The 16531-nt window shown below is 56.0% G+C and overlaps 6 protein-coding genes across 6 annotated transcripts; 3 read left to right on the top strand and 3 right to left on the bottom strand.

Moving 5' to 3' along the window:
- Nucleotides 1–872: 872 nt before the first annotated feature.
- J7T55_005147 (uncharacterized protein) lies at nt 873–1180 on the top strand (the record flags this gene model as incomplete). Its single annotated transcript, XM_053144518.1, has 2 exons — nt 873–884; nt 935–1180. The coding sequence occupies 2 exons, from the start codon at nt 873–875 to the stop codon at nt 1178–1180; spliced, it is 258 nt and encodes an 85-aa protein (XP_052992871.1).
- Nucleotides 1181–1735: 555 nt separating this feature from the next.
- On the bottom strand, nt 1736–2930 carry J7T55_005146 (60s ribosomal protein l16; the record flags this gene model as incomplete). The annotated part of the gene is made up of 5 exons (XM_053144517.1): nt 1736–1874; nt 1987–2245; nt 2322–2375; nt 2485–2620; nt 2910–2930. 5 exons carry the CDS (start codon nt 2928–2930, stop codon nt 1736–1738), a joined length of 609 nt encoding a protein of 202 aa, XP_052992870.1.
- Nucleotides 2931–4206: 1276 nt separating this feature from the next.
- On the bottom strand, nt 4207–5484 carry J7T55_005145 (uncharacterized protein; the record flags this gene model as incomplete). The annotated part of the gene is made up of 1 exon (XM_053144516.1): nt 4207–5484. One exon carries the CDS (start codon nt 5482–5484, stop codon nt 4207–4209), a length of 1278 nt encoding a protein of 425 aa, XP_052992869.1.
- Nucleotides 5485–7346: 1862 nt separating this feature from the next.
- On the top strand, nt 7347–7766 carry J7T55_005144 (glutaredoxin domain containing protein; the record flags this gene model as incomplete). The annotated part of the gene is made up of 2 exons (XM_053144515.1): nt 7347–7497; nt 7606–7766. The coding sequence occupies 2 exons, from the start codon at nt 7347–7349 to the stop codon at nt 7764–7766; spliced, it is 312 nt and encodes a 103-aa protein (XP_052992868.1).
- A 376-nt stretch (nt 7767–8142) lies between these two features.
- J7T55_005143 (chalcone isomerase) lies at nt 8143–9360 on the bottom strand (the record flags this gene model as incomplete). The annotated part of the gene is made up of 1 exon (XM_053144514.1): nt 8143–9360. The coding sequence occupies one exon, from the start codon at nt 9358–9360 to the stop codon at nt 8143–8145; it is 1218 nt and encodes a 405-aa protein (XP_052992867.1).
- Nucleotides 9361–12303: 2943 nt separating this feature from the next.
- J7T55_005142 (uncharacterized protein) lies at nt 12304–14758 on the top strand (the record flags this gene model as incomplete). The annotated part of the gene is made up of 4 exons (XM_053144512.1): nt 12304–13101; nt 13159–13884; nt 13941–14052; nt 14124–14758. The coding sequence occupies 4 exons, from the start codon at nt 12304–12306 to the stop codon at nt 14756–14758; spliced, it is 2271 nt and encodes a 756-aa protein (XP_052992866.1).
- Nucleotides 14759–16531: the final 1773 nt, after the last annotated feature.

Below are 16531 nucleotides of genomic sequence, written 5' to 3'. Positions count from 1 at the left end.
CAATGATAAGTATTCAGCGTGGACTTGCTTCTGGCTAACTAGTATATTCGACGACTTTGGGCTCAAAGACTTGCTTTAGTTCTGTGACCGGATTCAATGTTTCAGGGCGGATGCAATGTGGGGGTTAAAGAGCCGTGAGATGTTGTTCAGCTTCATCCAGACATCGTTGAACGAGAGCCTTACTTGGACACGACAATGACAGTCTACGCCTTTGAGAACGGGCCATTGCTCAACTAAATGTGAGGGAGTAGTGGTCCGGTGCTAGATTTCTGACGAATTCTCGGTGGTATCATGAGAACTCAGCTGCTGGCCAGGAAAAAAGAGCAACATCTTTGGTAGATGCAAGCTGGTCGTACATTGGAGTTTGCAAAGGATCTGCTTCTGTGCATGTGTGTGTGTGTGGAGAAATGACGGCCCTAGAGGTCGCCAGTACTCAGCATCGAGACACAGCACCCAAAAAGGATGTTCTCTCATGCTACCTCTGTATCTTAGCCCATCTGCAATGTACGAGTGTCTTATAGTATTGGGAATCGGACCCACTTAGGTATTTTGAGATGTTGCATTAGATCGGACTTAGATCCATAGCTGGAGAAGAAACCCTTGGATTACATCGCGGACAAGCATGTCGCTCACATCGTGATGAACGGAGTGTGTTGCGTTGCTTCACAGTGTAATAATATACGGACTAGAAGGCATCACGTATATTAGGACCGCTGGGTAGTAAACATGCCCCTGGCAACTATATATACTTGCTGGCTAGAGAGTATCGATATCATGATTCAACCTTCTCCTGTTTTGGTCACGAGCTTTTTTGAAATCAACGCCAACATCAAGTCTTGACGTGTCCGGGTGACAAACAAGCAATAGAGCAAATGTCCATACAAGTGAGCATCACGCGTGGGATACGATATGGTTAACGAATGACGTCTTCCAGCCTAGTGAGCAGCGAACACTTTCACCGAGCTGCGGCACCAGTGACATCTCCAACAAATACGTCAGAGGTATACTTCATCCACACGAACCAACTGCGGTGATGAACAACGCCAAGGACAGACAAGAAAGCACGGGTACGGCAGAAAACCAAGGACCCGACGATGACGGCCGTGCAGGTCACGAGGGAGGAAACGCGAGCAATGCCACACCAACCGCCGAGCGCTCCAAGAAGCACCTTGAATGGTAGCGGGAAGGACGTGGGTCAGGCCGACTGACAGAACACAAGTGGTGACAAGCCATTTGACTTTGTGATTCTTGATTTCATCAGGCGTCAATACAGGACGGGACAGGATACACCATCCCGGGCCCCCATCCCGAATATTTCTGCATTCTGAAGGGCCGGCATGAACCGCCGGCCCTCGATTAAAGGTATCCCCAATGACCGACCACCACCTCCCAACAGGCTTCGATGGGGTTTTCCATTCCTCTTCTTCCTGACGACCGTGGGACACTCAGCTCTCAAATCGTAGGAAAGACGACCAATCACGTTTGCACCCGGCGATCCCGAAAGTAGTTTTTTTGTGTTTGGACAAGATTTCATCTTTTTCTCCCAGCATGCTCATTTGTTTTGAGGTGATAAGTCCCTATCGAGGACCCAGAAGTTCGACGGGCAAGCCAGCTAAATGTTCCCTGCTACCCGTCGCGAATGAAGATGTGATGCCCCCTGACCATTGACCACCACGCGCCGATCTAAGACCAAACGGAAAAAGCACACAAAAGAGGTTGGTTGTACGGAAGGTGTCTAGTATCCGTAAGCCTCGAGGGCCTTGACCGTCTTCTCATCGACCTTGGCGTTCTTCTTGCCCTCGGCGAGTTGTCGGCGGGCGGCCTTCTTGCGCTCGTAGTAGGCAGCGCCCTTGGCCTTTCTGCGCTCCTCCAGTCTGAAAAATAGTCAGTGAAAGATTCTCCCCAATTGCGCTTGGCTTCCTCGATCCTGGGCTCTGAGCGCCGTAGCCCAAAGCCACGACGATCAAGATCTTGGGTAGAACGCACCTCTCAACAACATCCTGGTACTTCCAGCCAACCTCGTGGCTCAGACGGCCGACAGTGCAGTACTTGCGGCCGGGCTGCAGCCGCAGAACGCGGAGAGCCTGGGGAACCACCATCTTCTTGACCTTGTCGTATGGTGGGGGGACACCCTCGAAGACCTTAAGGCGCTCAAGGGCGGCGGCACCACGGGCGGTCTTGTGGGGAATCATGCCGCGGACGGCCTTGTAGAAGATACGCGAGGGAGCACGGAAGTGGAAGGGACCTGCAAGCTAGGGTCAGACGGGTTGTTCGATGGGGAGACAGCGTCGTCGCGTCTTTTCGGGGAGGGTTATGCTCACCACCGCGGGTGGGGTTGTATCGGGTCATCTTGCGGAGGTAGGCGTGGTACTTGACTGTAACCAGATCGTCAGCTTTCGTCCAATTCTTGTCCTCGAAATGTACCAAATGGGTCTCGATCCAGGAATTGGGTCTGATCTCGTGTGTCTCGGGTGGGTTACGTACGCTTAGCACGGAAGAACTCTCCGGAGATGTTCAGGGCCTCGGTGCGGACGACGACGATCTTCTGGCCGCTGAGCAGCTGCTTGGCGACGATGCTGGCCAGACGGCCCAGAAGGTGGCCCTTGCCATCGATGACGACCTGTAGGAGGCAGAAACAGTCAGTATCGCGTACTGTCGGATGGGTTGTGTCGTGATGCAGTCCTCCGTCGCCTGGTTCTCGATGGATTGTCGCATATTCGTGTGTTCCTGCTCATGTTCTCCGCCGCCTTCCAACCACCTGAGTCCACCTAGGTCGCAGCCCTGTGATGCGGTGCATCCAGTCTCGTCACATCCATCATCTTTCCCATTTCCCAGGCGACAGTTGGCGACGAGTGACGGCGGGACGTCGTTCGGAAAGAAAGAACTTTGGGGGGAGGGGCTGTACTCACGACCTGCTCGAAGGAGGACATTTTGAATGTGTGTCGACGTCGTCACGAAGGGAACTGTAGAAGGGGAGACGAGGGAATCAACGTTTGCTCAGGGAAGATCTGAGCTGGCAGTTGGGTCGCCCTGTGAAGTTAGTATTCGTGGGTGGATGGGTTGGGATGGGTCAACACACACGCTTTCGTATCGGATCTGGCTGTAGGTCGCAGGTGCGAAAATTGGGAATCGACCACAACCAACTTTTCGCCCAGTCGGTTGGCCGCTGTCCGGGCCCGCCATTGGCCAGAATCCACGGCGCAGATGAGTCAGCGGAATGGCTAGGGCAGGAGCAACACACGTGATCCGGGGAGGGAAGGAGCGGCCGGGAGTGGGGCCTGCCTGATCTGGGCTCTGGAACCCGCTTTTACGACGACGCCTGCTTAAACAATGTAACCAAAGTGGTTGTCTCCTTTCCAGGTCAACTTCAGGGCATAATGATTAAATCATGATTATGGTTCAGTTTTTTGATATTAATGACCGATGTAACCGCACCGTTTCCAAATGCCTACGTACTCATTCATATTCATGTCCATACATGTACTGCATGTGTAGTCCAGGCATAAACGCTTTAGACCTCGCTCTCGCCAGAACGAACGTAGCAGAAGGCACTAATGAGAGAGGAGTAAAACGACAGTCACAGGGCGATAGAATTGGTTCTCATCATCACAGCCCAACAGAATGCATGCATGCGTGTCTATCAACCCCCCCTCAAATCATCCCCAAACTCAAACTCAGTATGCTTCAGTGGCTATGGACGGATTGACGTCCGCCGCCAACAGATTCCTCTTCCTGCCCGCCGCTCAGAACAAGCCAGGTTATGCTATCTCGCTGCCTTCCCAGAATCCCCATCAATCTCAGTCTTCAAAACAGGTACCGAAGTAGTCATGACACGCGCCAATATCCAGATGCGAGCAAAGCAGCCACCATGTCCTTTTTTCTCCAGTGGCAGCCAGGTGCTCCGCGTGTAATGCTCTCATGTGCCCTCGGTGCCGACTCCGTGTATCGCGAGGTTGCAAGAAGGATGTGGTTTGGTGTTTGCCATGCCAGCGTAGACGGTCATCTTACAGATCTATTGAAAACAACAATCGCATCAAATTGCCAGTCTGCCCACGCCCGCTCAAGTGACAAAGTACTGAAGGGAGTCCAAGCCAAATGAAGCAAGCCCACCAGTCGGGAGAACAAGTAGTGAGGCCGAAAAGCTGGGAGACCCATTTCTTGTCGACCCTGACGGGGGGCTAGATGCCGGCTTTGCAACAGCCATGCTCAGGACCCCTTAGCGTCGTCAAGTCCCTTGAGGACTTCCTGCACCATCTTCACGAGCTCCTTCCTCTTCGACCGTGCCTCCTCCTCGCCATTCGTCTCGACCTCGTCCAGCTTCAGCAACACCTGCTGCATGACCGTCTCGGACAGCCTGCGGTGCTCGTCCACGCGCTTCTTCGGGTCCGACGGCGGGTTTGCCGTGTACTGCATGCAGAGCGGCAGCAGCTGGGTCGTGAAGTGCGACTTGATGGTGTTGAGCTTGTCGATGGGCCCGCCGGGTGCCGCGCTGCCGCCCGAGACGCCCGACACGGGCGACTGCGACCTGCTCGCGCCGGCGCCGTCGGTCTTGGGCACCTCGAGGCCGCTGTCGCGAGGGCTGGTGCTGCTCCTGTCCTTCTTCTTGCTCCGCCTCTTCTTGCCGCTCTTGGACTTCTTGGAGCGCCCACCCTCCGCATCCTTGGACCCTACCACCACGACCTCCTCGCTGCTCTCCGTGCTCGAGTCGTCGTCGCCGTCGGGAAGGACAATGAGGATCTCGCTGTTGTTCTTGACGCCGAACGCGCATATTGGCTCCTCGTCAGCCTTCAGCTGCCGCCCCTTATATAGCAGCTTGATCTTGCGGGCCTTGCGATCCGACAGCTTCATGACCATCTGTGCCCGCTCCCGCACGTCGCCCACCAGCAGCTTGCCATCGCCGATACTATATGCGGGGAAATGCTCTGGGTAGGTGATGCCCTTGTTCTTGATGAGAAGGATGTCGTCCTCGTCGATCACCAGGGAAGGGCCGCCGGTCGATCTTGTGTAGTGTCGGCTCCTGTCCACTGGCTCTCTCTTGTACTCTCCTCCTGTCAAGCCATGGTTCTCCAAGTCCTCGGATGTGATATAGCTGTAGTCCTCGTCCGTCACCGCTGGCACTCCTCCATCTCTTCCCAAGGTCGAGCCGAAGGGTGAGAGGCCACCTCGATCACGCGATGACCAGCCATACCGAGACATTTTCTTCCCACTTGCGTCTTTGTCCTTTTCCGGTTTTGAAGACGTGGATTTGGCGTACACAGTGGGTATCGCGCCTAATAAGACGGCGGCGGCGGCGGCGCTGCTGTAGAAGACGGTCGGGTTGACGCCTGTAGTAGACTCGATGTACTGCGAGGCGCTATCGATGGTGGTCTGGAAGGAGGGTGGTAATTGGTTGACGAGGCTGGAGGTGATGTTTGCAATGTGCCCGGCGATCTGGGCGGCACCGGAGGATGCCAGGCTGGAGGATCCGGAAGCCACCTTGGGCAACTTTTACGATGGTCCTTAAAAGGACACGGACCGGACGTCGGGAGAAATTTTAATGGAAGAGGTTGGGCGCCAGAAGAATGCGCTCGAAAGAGTTCGGCCGGGGAGGATGCAGTCGGGTGCAGTGGATTTCCAAGGTTGACAGTTTATGGTGGCTGCGTTTGATGGTTGAATGTAGGCTGCGTCCTTGAATTCACTTCGCAAAGACTTGGTGTTAAACGAAGTTGATGCGCCCAAGTGGGGTCGATGCCGTAATGGAGAACCGCGACCCGGTTCCTATGTGCCAGCAATAGGACACGTCGGAAATCCAAGGTTGGGCTGAGCAGTAAGGGGGAAATCCCAACGTTGGAAGAAGAAACTTCGAGAGGTCTGAATTCTAGATGATAGGAGTTCTTGGGGGAAGCAGTACTGTCGGCTATGGTCACAAGGACAAGGTCTGCTTGGCTGATCTGGGATGCTTGATTCGGCAATCGAACATTCGAAAAAAGTGTCAATCCTCGACGCTGGCTGGCGGTCAAAAGAACGGGATATGGGATGAGGCTGCGGGTTCTTGGCTCCAACGTGTCGCCTGCAACTCGGAAGCCCACTTTTGGGGGGAGAGGGGCGACTAGACAGGCAGATTACAGGACGCAGTAGCTGCTTAGGGTTAGGACCTTGGTTTATCAGTGATTGTGGGTGGGGGCCCCAGCAGCACGACTGGACTTCCTGAGTCCCCGATATCGATGAACCCCAGCAACGAGCACCTCAGAAGTAGTTATTAAAGCTGAGCTTCGTTCTACAGAACTGTCATATCGGTGGCACACTAAGGCAAAAGATCAGCGTCATCATGGTTACGCCTAATTCGTCCCCATGACTGAAGGCTGCCATCCGGCTCGAACCCATCTCGGTTCCATGAAAAACATGGAGATGTCATGTCTCGCTTCACCTCGAGACGACTGGCGACAAACTCCCGGGGTTCTGGGGCCAGCTGTGCGCTTGCATGATCGTCCTCCTTGGGGACAAGGTCCATCCAGAGCAGTCCAGAGCTGTAGATCAAAGTCATTGGTTCTACGTACAAGCAGGCTGAGGACGTCTAGCCGTCTGCAGGAAAGGTCATGGGAGATCAGCAGGCGGAGTGTGCAGATTGTGGCCCCGGCTGGCACTTGCTCCCATCTCCCATGGATATACAAAGCTGGACATAAGCCTGTGCACGGCTCTGGTATGTAAATACTCTGTTGCTATGGCATCAGGAACAGTTCATCCATTATTCATCGCACGGCAATCGCCTACTGGAGGGGAGGCGAAATCCCTAGTGAGGGCGATTGTATCAGAGTGGTTTGCCGGACAGGAGCGATGGCGAATACGTCATTTTCCAGATTCCGTTTCGGAGATAAGATCTGACACAGAGAGGGAATCTGTACACTCTAGTCTCCAATTTGAACAGTCGAAGAAGAGAAAAGAAACAAAAATTTGCCAGCGAGCAAGATTATAATAGTGAGGACGGTTCACGAGAAATAAAACATTGCTACTATCTCCCTCGGGCATCTATGATTATTAACCCATGTGGGCCCTGAGATATGGTATTTGAGATACTGTGGTGGGGCCGAGCTCGAAAATGGAGCAAGGTCTGGGCCGAGGGGACCTTGAAAGGCGTGTCTGCCAGTGACAAATCCAAAACGGTGATTCCAATTGCGACTGCATCGCCTCACTTGTGTCATACCTAGGGTAGCTTATCCCCCGTCGCATACCTTGACTATAAAGCTTCCCGAAACCCCTCCGTATCCACCCCTCATTTACCGACTCAATCGCCCACTAGACAACCCCTCTATCAGTAAATGTCCTTTTTGCGCAGATTCATCTCCGGATTTGCATCACCTCCACTCAACATGGAAGCCGCAAAGACCAAGGCCCAGTCGCTCATCGACGAGAACGCCGTCATGGTTTTCTCCAAGAGCTATTGCCCCTACTGCCGCGCCAGCAAGAAGACGCTGCAGAGCGCCGGCGCCCAGTTCAAGGTGTACGAGCTGAACGAGGAGAGTCAGTACAACCCCATCCTTGTGACCCTTGCGACCTGTGATGTCGCCCCGTGGAGCGATGAGAGAGGGAGGGAGAAGCTGACCGCTGACATCTTCTGAAACGCAACAGGCGACGGCAGCGCCATCCAGGACGCTCTCGAGGAGATCTCCGGCCAGCGCACCGTGCCCAACATCTTCTTCGGCAAGAAGCACATCGGCGGCAACTCGGACCTGGACGCGCTCGGCTCCAGCCTCAAGACGAAGCTGGAGGAGGTTGGCGGTCTTGCGTAAGGGCCACTCATTCCCGTTCTGTTTGCATGATGAAAGAAAAGAAGAAAACCCACAGCAACGCGAGAACATTTCTGTGTAATAGAACGACTTGCGATTGACAAGCCTCATGATGGACAGCAGGGCGAAGTTGTAATATTACGTGACCCTGGCGGAACGGTTCTGGGGCGGATAGACTTCACAATGCATGCATGCACACCACCTGGGATAAACTCAAGAAGATCATCGCTGCCCTCACGTGGGAGTTTGCGGACCGTGCAATGTGACCCATTGTCAGACCTCGGACTATTCTGACCGTGACTAGGCGTGGAAGTACGCCGTGAACCATGTGCATGTGCATGTGATATGGGATTGTACAGCATCGTGACCATCTCGTGGCTCACAATACCTGGGTGGCTACGGTTCCTATAGGCCGCTCCACAAACTCCATGACACCGTTGATGATATTCGCCTTGGCCTCCTCGCTGGCGATTTTCTTCCCGCCGAGGTAGTTCATGAACAGCGCCCGCGATATCCTCTCGTCGCTCACCGTGCCGATCAGCTCCCTGCCGCTGGACTTGCCCTCGTCGTACACCAGCGTCAGCTTCCCTGCCTTATCCCGCAGCATCAACAGCTCCTTCTGCTTGGGTACCTTGCCCCTGTTGAAGATGCGCTTGAACTCCTTCATAGCCTCGCCGAACTCCTCATCCTTGGCCTTGCCCTCGCGCGCCTGGATCGCCCGCACGAAGCCGTCCCGCAGGTGGTGGAAGTCCGTGTCTCGCACGGGAACCACGCGCACCATGCTCCGCGCCGGGATGCCGGCCTTGAACAGCTCCTCCCAGATCTGCTCGCCCTCAACGGCGTCCATGAGCTTGGCGCGCAGGTCATCCTTCTCCGAGGCCACGAGCGTCGACGCGATCGGGTTGATCTTGCTCACGAGTTGCCGCTGCAGATCCGCGATGTCCTGCGTCGCCACGTAGTATCCCAGCACGTAGACGTTGATGCCCAGGAAGGACACGGACCGCGTGCCCAGCCCGACCAGCGTATACTCGGTGTTGCTCGCCACGGACGGCGGCACGACCAGCGTGGGCCCCGTGACGCTGGGGATGCCGCCGTCCTGGCCGTCCGACCGCGAGTTCGCCCTCCCAAAGTCCGGCAGCTCCACCGTCCGTGGGAACTCGGGCACGTAGCTGTTTCCCGTGGGGACTACCTCGCGGCCCTGCTCGTCATGTTTGACGACCTTGCGCGTGCCATCGTAGAGGGGGTCACCGCCCGGCAGCGACGAGTCGAGCTGCGTCGCGGCGCCGTTCTCCCCCTCCCTCAGCTTCTGGCTGATCTTCCAGCACACGTAGACGATGGATATGACACCGGCCACCGCGCCCGCGGACAGCGCCTGCTGCCGCGTGCGGTGGTACTCGGCGTACTGGTCGGCGAGGCGGTTGACGTTGAGGGTGTCGAGGTCGGAGCGGCGTGATGGCTTCTGGCGCGACCCGGACAGCATGCCCCGGCGGATGGTGTGCGAGCAGCGCGGGCAGATTGCTGCGGTGCTGGTGCCCGGTGTTAGGAGTGGGCGCCGGGCCAGGCCGCGCGTGAGAGGCTGGCGGAGCATATTGGACATGTCGATTGGGGCGGGAGGTGTGTGGTGCGCTGATCTGTCGCGGGGTGGGATCAATTGACGGACGACCCGCTGGTGTGTGTCCCCGAGGCCGAGTCTCGACAGGGTTCAAAGGTGGGACGGAGGGGCTCGAGTGTCGACGCTGCCCTGGGAGATGGAGGTTCGTCGGCAATCTGTTTGATGCTCCTAAGTATGAGAGAAGCTCGCTGTCCTAGGCTGTCACGGCAGTTCTCATTCGGGATTGCTGCTGCAGGTAGCTGGCTTGGATGATCGGAAGCTTTGGATGGCAAACGGCTCCTCCCATTATCGCATAAGCACGGGCTATCCAGTGCTGCAGATCTACATAATTGCGTCATTGGTTTGCGAATAGAGAGTGAGTGCCACTGCACGCAGAGCACGGGGTGCAGGGGCTAGCAACAAAGTCTATTTGATGTATCTGATCTGATCTGATCTCCACGGCTGTTCCACCCGAGTGGTCATTTGCAGGATGGATAACGGCGTCGGCAGTAAGTTTCCCAGCTCTGGGATGGCAGTCGGGTGCGAGCGACCGTGACTTAGCCACACCTCGACCAGATGGCCGCGTTCCTCCAGTCTTTGTTGTTCTATTGTCGTCGTGGCTGCATCCAGCCGGCCGCGTCTCAGACAAACCACATCAGCCAGACCAACCCTTTGGGGGAACCAACCTGCTTATTTCCTATCCTGGACGCAGATTATGTAGCTGCCATCCCAGCTATTAGTCCCTTCGACTATATGGCCATTTTAGAATGGGCTCCAATGCAGGCCAGACAGACTCGGCCGTCGCAAACGGAACAACGGAGGGAAAGAATGGTCGCCAGACACAGGTGCCGTGTGGTGCACTGCTTGCAGAGCGTGCCGACCGTGACATTTTTTTTTACCCCTTTTTGTCAAGATGTCGAGGTCCAAGACGACGGGCCAGGGGCTAAATCGACTCTGCTCCACAGCATCACGTAGACGAGAAATGCGCTGCAAATTGCCCAAATTGCCATGCGCGTGCTTGTGTCACGTCGTTCATGCCGCCACTTTGGCTTTGGCACTGACTGTGGCCCCTGATCGGGTCTGTTGCTTCAAGGGGGTGCGCTCCAAGGTGGCAAAGACCCGCATTGTGAGACGCCGCCGCCGTAAACGAGAACGGGGTTTGAGAGACTGGGGCTCGGAGACAAGCTCTTCTCTCTCCGTGTCTTATGCTCAGCTTGGAAACACCATCGCAGAGATGGCTTGATTTTTTGTTGAGCTGGCTGGCTATAGTAGATGCAGCTGCACCTATTAAGAGGTTTGTTGCTTAGCAACCGGTCCCGAGAGAGACAGGACCGAGAGACAAGAGACAGTAGCATTGTAGGCTAGCCATGCAGTAGGCTGAAAAAAGAAGCATCTCCCAAACCTACCAAACCCACCAAACCTAGGCTGTTAATTAGCCAGGCGCCTATTGTCCGCCCAGTGCGCCCGGTCCGGCTGCAGTCCGGGCAGCAAAGCAAGCACAGAGGCCTGAAAGGCACACGATCACGTATCGAAAGTCTGGACCCAAGCAGGGTTGGCCCAAGTCACAGCGCGCTCGTCAGTCACGGATCGACCCGCCTGGTCTCGGCGCCCCCCCCCCCCCAGCAGCAGGAGGAGCAAGGAGTAGCAGCAGCAGCAGCCGCAGCAGCCTCCTTCACGGGCTCGTTTTGTCACTGTCACTGTCACTGTCGCTCTCGCTTCGGTTTCCTGTATGTATCTTTGTACCTGGTCTAGAAGGCATCACGGGAGTGTCAACTAGTGAAAGTGGACTAGACTATACGTGACAGTACAGTATTCCAGCGCCCCTTCCAAGGATCTGTTTGGGCTGTCTTCGTCTCCTTCTGCTCTCTTGCCCTTTTTGCCTTTGTCATCCCAGCCGATCATCATCCCCCGAGGGCCCGCCTTCCCTCTTCGTCCGTTCCTCAGACACACCCAGACCAGACCCCCAAAGACGAACACCACCAAAAACAGCCCAACCCAACCTAGTACAGCCCAGCCCACCAACTGCTGCTACCTGCAACCTGCAGTCTGCACCTGGACTTGGACTTGACCCGACCACACCGTCCCGTCACCGTCTCCGTCTCCCACCCCCGAGTCCAGTCCCAGGAATTTGCAGCATCGACTTCGCCTGAGCTGTCTGACTCCCCAGGTTGACACGGCCGACATGCAGCCCTTCCGTCTTCTTTAAATACAGCTCGTGACACTTCTTTGTCCAGCAATCCTGAGGGCTGTTTCATCGGCCAGTCGCGGCATACTCCAGTCCTGAAGGGGGGCCAAAACATCCACGACAACCAACGTCCGTCAGCGTCAGCATCTTAAAGCAGTGCGTCTCCCCTGCCCTCTGCCCTCTGCCCTACATTGCGCTGCTGCTATCTATTTGCTGTGTGCTGCGTGCTACGTGCCATAGCCCCCCCACCTGGGAAGAGCCTACCTAACTTGTGCCCAACTTGGGATCCAGCAGATCCATCAATCTCCATCTCCGCCTCCATCCACCCACCCACAACAACCCCGTCATCCCAATCCGCCCTGCCCCCCGCCTCGACCCTCACCACACCGCACTGTCATCTCGACCCGCCCAAGTCCAGCCCAAACCGGCTCCTCGTTCCTCGGGCCCATCCAACCCATTTGACAATTACGTCCGCCGTCCGAGGTCATCATCCTGTGGGCTCACCAATTTATACTCTTTACCAGTAGCGCATCCATCGGTCGTCGCATCTCGCATCTCGTCGCACCCGCACACCCGCACGAGCACGACCATTACATTATACACTCACCCATACAGATACGCCGGCGCGTCCGCGACCTCCGACTGCCTGACCGGACCCGAGTCTGATCGTCCTCGAGGACAACCACGAACCCCATCGAGTCCTTCTGTCCGTTGCGGATGCTCTGACGCACCACAACGCACACCTCCTGCCCTCACAACACGCCATGTCGAGTCAACAGGCGCCTTCGCTCGACGCGATGGCGCAGGCTGAGGCTGCGGAAGCAAGCGGCAATGGCACCCCAGTGCCTGCCTCCCTGGAGGTCGAGGAGAACCAGGACTCACGATCGACCTCCTCCGCAAGCTCTCCCCTCCCGGCCGAGTACGAGGAATCCGACTTCTACCACAACGGCAACGACTCCGAGTCCTCCCTCGGCGTCCCCAACCTGCAGGACATGCAAGTCACCGATGCTTACGAGTGCCTCACCCCGGTGCAACGCCTTCCCAACGAGATCCTCATCCAAATATTCGCCAAGCTGTCTGCTGCCACAGACTTGCGTAATGTCATGCTCACTTGCAAGCGCTGGTCCAGGAATGCTGTAGACCTGCTCTGGCATCGCCCGGCTTGCACCTCGTGGCCCAAACACGGTCTGATTTGCAGCACTCTCAGCCTCCCACAGCCTTACTACGCCTATGCTGATTTCATAAAACGCCTCAACCTGGCTTCGCTCGCCGATGGAGTTAATGACGGCAGCGTCATGGCCCTGGCTGTCTGCAACCGCGTCGAGAGGCTAACCCTTACAAATTGCAAGGGCCTGACCGACGGCGGCCTGATCCCACTCGTCACCAACAGCTCTCACCTGATGGCTCTTGATATCTCGGGCGACGAAGAAATCACCGAAGAGTCTATCAAGGTCATTGCCGAGCACTGCAAGCGCCTGCAGGGCCTGAACATCTCCAACTGCACAAAGATCTCCAACGAGTCCTTGGTCCTCCTCGCCGAGAACTGCAGATATCTCAAGCGGGTACGTCACAGCCCCCACTCCCTTATTCTCTCGGTAACCATTGCTAACACGCCACAGCTCAAATTGAACGACTGCAGCCAGATGGCTGACGAGGCCGTACTCGCCTTCGCCGAGCACTGCCCCAACATCCTCGAGATTGACTTACACCAGTGCAAGCTCGTTGGCAACGCCCCTGTCACTAGTCTCCTCGCCAAGGGGAACTCCCTTCGTGAGCTCCGGCTCGCAATGTGTGAGCTGGTGGACGACAGCGCCTTCCTCTCTCTTCCCTCAGGTCAGGTCTTTGACCACCTCCGCATCCTCGATCTCACTTCCTGCGCCAGGGTCACCGACCGCGCTGTCGAGAAGATCGTCCAGGCCGCTCCTCGGCTCCGGAACCTCGTTCTTGCCAAGTGCCGCAACATCACGGACCAGGCCGTCTTTGCCATTGCGAACCTCGGCAAGAACCTGCATTACGTCCACTTGGGTCACTGTGTCAACCTGACCGACGAAGCTGTCAAGCGTCTGGTCCACTACTGCAACCGTATACGATACATTGACCTGGGCTGTTGCCTGAACCTGACTGATGAGTCCGTCACCAGACTGGCTGTTCTTCCGAAGCTTAAGAGGATCGGCCTCGTCAAATGCAGTAACATCACCGATGTGTCCGTCTATGCGCTTGCTAAGGCCAACCAGAGACTCCGCCAACGCAGGGACGCAGACGGAAGGAACATAGGAGAGCCCTATTCCAGCGGAAGCAGTCTTGAACGAGTCCACCTTAGCTACTGCACACAGCTGACCCTAAAGGTAAGAACTCGAACCGACTCCCGGTCTGTTGGGTCTAGTACTAAAACACGATACAGAGCATCATCAAGCTTCTCAACTCCTGCCCCAGATTAACACATCTCAGTCTCACGGGCGTACAGGCTTTTCTAAGGCAGGACCTGGAACAGTTTTGTCGCGACGCGCCACCTGGTAAGTTCTTGCACCTTTCATTACTTCATGTTGCATCCACGCGGTTCGCTGACTAACCATGTGCCCTACAGAGTTCACAGACCACCAGCGGAACGTATTCTGCGTCTTTTCTGGGCAAGGCGTGTCCAACCTGCGCCGCCACCTCAACACCGACTCGGCGTTTGCTCACCTCCGTGACGGAACACCGACAGGATTCCCACGCCATGCTCAAGTCGCATCGAACTTCGCACCTTATCCCCCTCCAGGGCATGGTCATGCCGATGCCGGTTTCGACGAGCAAGAAGGGGACGTTGTTGACGACGACGATGGCCTCGATGATGGAACTGAGATGGTCATCGACGCGGCACCTCTCGTGGGCCCAAATACAGGCGTTGCCGGCGCAAGCCTCGACGCCAGCATAATTCCGCCCCCTCCTCCAGCGCCGCCTCAGATACCGTCAATGATGTGGCAGCCCCACAATCAACATTGGCCACCAGGAGTATCACATACAAACGGTACCCTTCCGGCAGCAGGGCCAGGGACCACAGCGCCTGGCTTCCAAAGCCCAGATGTGACAGATGCTATGGACATGAGCCCTGCACGGCCGAGCGCCAGCACTGCTCCGCTTCGACTCGATGGTCCCGCCAGTGCCGCACACTTACGAGACCACATGGACGGTAGTGATAATGGTGGTGGATCGAGTCGGAGCAGCCCCGCCGCCCCATAATAATCTTTCATACTCATGTCGAGTATCAACCTCGACGCTCAACTTTAGCGGCACTGTTGAACTCTTTGCTGCCGGGCCAGCTATGTGGTATTTGAAGCGATGACCACCCAGCCTAATAAGGAAAGTCTTTGAAGTGATAACTCAGGAGAACACTTTGGCTTGGCAGGAGCAGGGGATACCCTGTTCTGCCGGCGGAGGGATGATTATGTTGACAGGAAAATCACTTGAGCGAGATAGCCCTGGTCACGGGCGGGAGGACGGGATGGCTGCGATTATGATACCCCCCCAAGTTTGTGAGAGAAAAAAGATGTGTGGCTCGCCTTGGCTGGCGGCGAGTTGCTGTGTGTGGGAAAGACGGCAAATTGAATTTCTTCAACATTGAACAGAGCAACAAATGCATCATCATAGACTGGGACATTGGTAGTGCGAGGGACTTGCGCAGGAGCACAGAGGGACGGACTTGAGAGTTTGGTCGAACTTTTCCTTGCCGCTTTTTGGGACGGGAACACAGCATCAATGTGCGTGCGTGCGGGTCGGTTGACTTTTGGTCGTTCAGCAAAGCAAGGGTGTTTAGGTCTCCTTTCTTTTTTCCCCCCCTCTGCCCCCATTGCTCGCTGCCTCTTGTTTCGCGCTCGCAGGCAGATTTTCTTGCTTATCTGTTTTTGTTGCTTTACTCACCTTGCATCAACATTGGTTTTGGCAGATTCGGCAAATGGCAGAGAGACTGGTCGGTTCCATCCTCCAGCGTGGTGTTTTTCTCGATTTCGATGGCGGGGATACACGGATGGTTTACTGTTCCTCTTTTCCCCTCCAGTACTGCAAGGACGGAGAAAGGAAGGTAGGTAGGTAGTGGTGAGCCTGCCCAACCAACCAACACAGCTCAAAAGGGGGAGAAGATACCAGGAGGCCGGAACGAGGGAAAAGGGCCCGTGTTCTCGTCTGTTCAGTCGAGCGAAAGCGAAGAACACACACAAAGAGAGAAAGAAATCATTAGAATTGCATACGCATCGCGTCGCATCGCACCATGACTGTGAGTGAATGCTGGCTGACCATTTGAGTGACGCGTGACTGTGACGCCGTTCGCGGTGACTTGCCCGCTCAGGTCTGATAGTCGTTTTGTCGTCGCCGGCCGGCACGTGCGTTTAATTAGGGGGTCCTGGGGAAGGCCAAGTGGCTGTGTCCTTGGGAGGGAGGGTAAGACTTTACCCCGGATTCCAATGAGCATTTGTGCCGGCTTCGGACGTGTGATGGTGAGCAAGTCATGGCCGATCTGCGGCTGGATGAAAGGCATATGTTGTGTCTCCGTTGGGGGGTGGGGGGGGGGGGCGGCAGGACATAAATTTGAGTGTGGAAGTCTGCGTCCCCGTCACTCTCTCCTTAACCTCATCCAAGGGTCCTCTGGTGTTATTGGTGGGTGTTGATGATATCGGCCCACTCACGCGCACACTTACACCGTTGCGGTACTCGTTGCTGATCAGCGACGCATGCATGCGGGCGCATGGCTGTCAAGCGAAAATGTTAAGGGAAAGCAGCAGCAGCAGCAGCAGCAGCAGCAGGAGGAGGCTAGTTGGCGACCGCCTTTGGTGAGGCATGGGGGGCCCTCGGGAAGTCTTCCCTCTTACAGCTTGGATGGGGCTGCTTTTGAGTCGGAGAAGGGGGAAGCCCACGTCTGTGTCGTGGTGTGTGCTGCAACTTGACCTCACCGGTGGTGAGATGATGATGCAGGTAGGGTCTGTCTGCTTTTGTGGGGAGCATTGTACATGCATGCGGCTG

The sequence above is a fragment of the Diaporthe amygdali genome, assembly GCF_026229845.1.
Source record: "Diaporthe amygdali strain CAA958 chromosome Unknown NODE_17_length_903054_cov_64_435670, whole genome shotgun sequence".
Taxonomy (NCBI): domain Eukaryota; kingdom Fungi; phylum Ascomycota; class Sordariomycetes; order Diaporthales; family Diaporthaceae; genus Diaporthe; species Diaporthe amygdali.
Note: the sequence above shows the minus strand (reverse complement) of the source record. Positions and strands in the feature narration are given on the sequence as shown.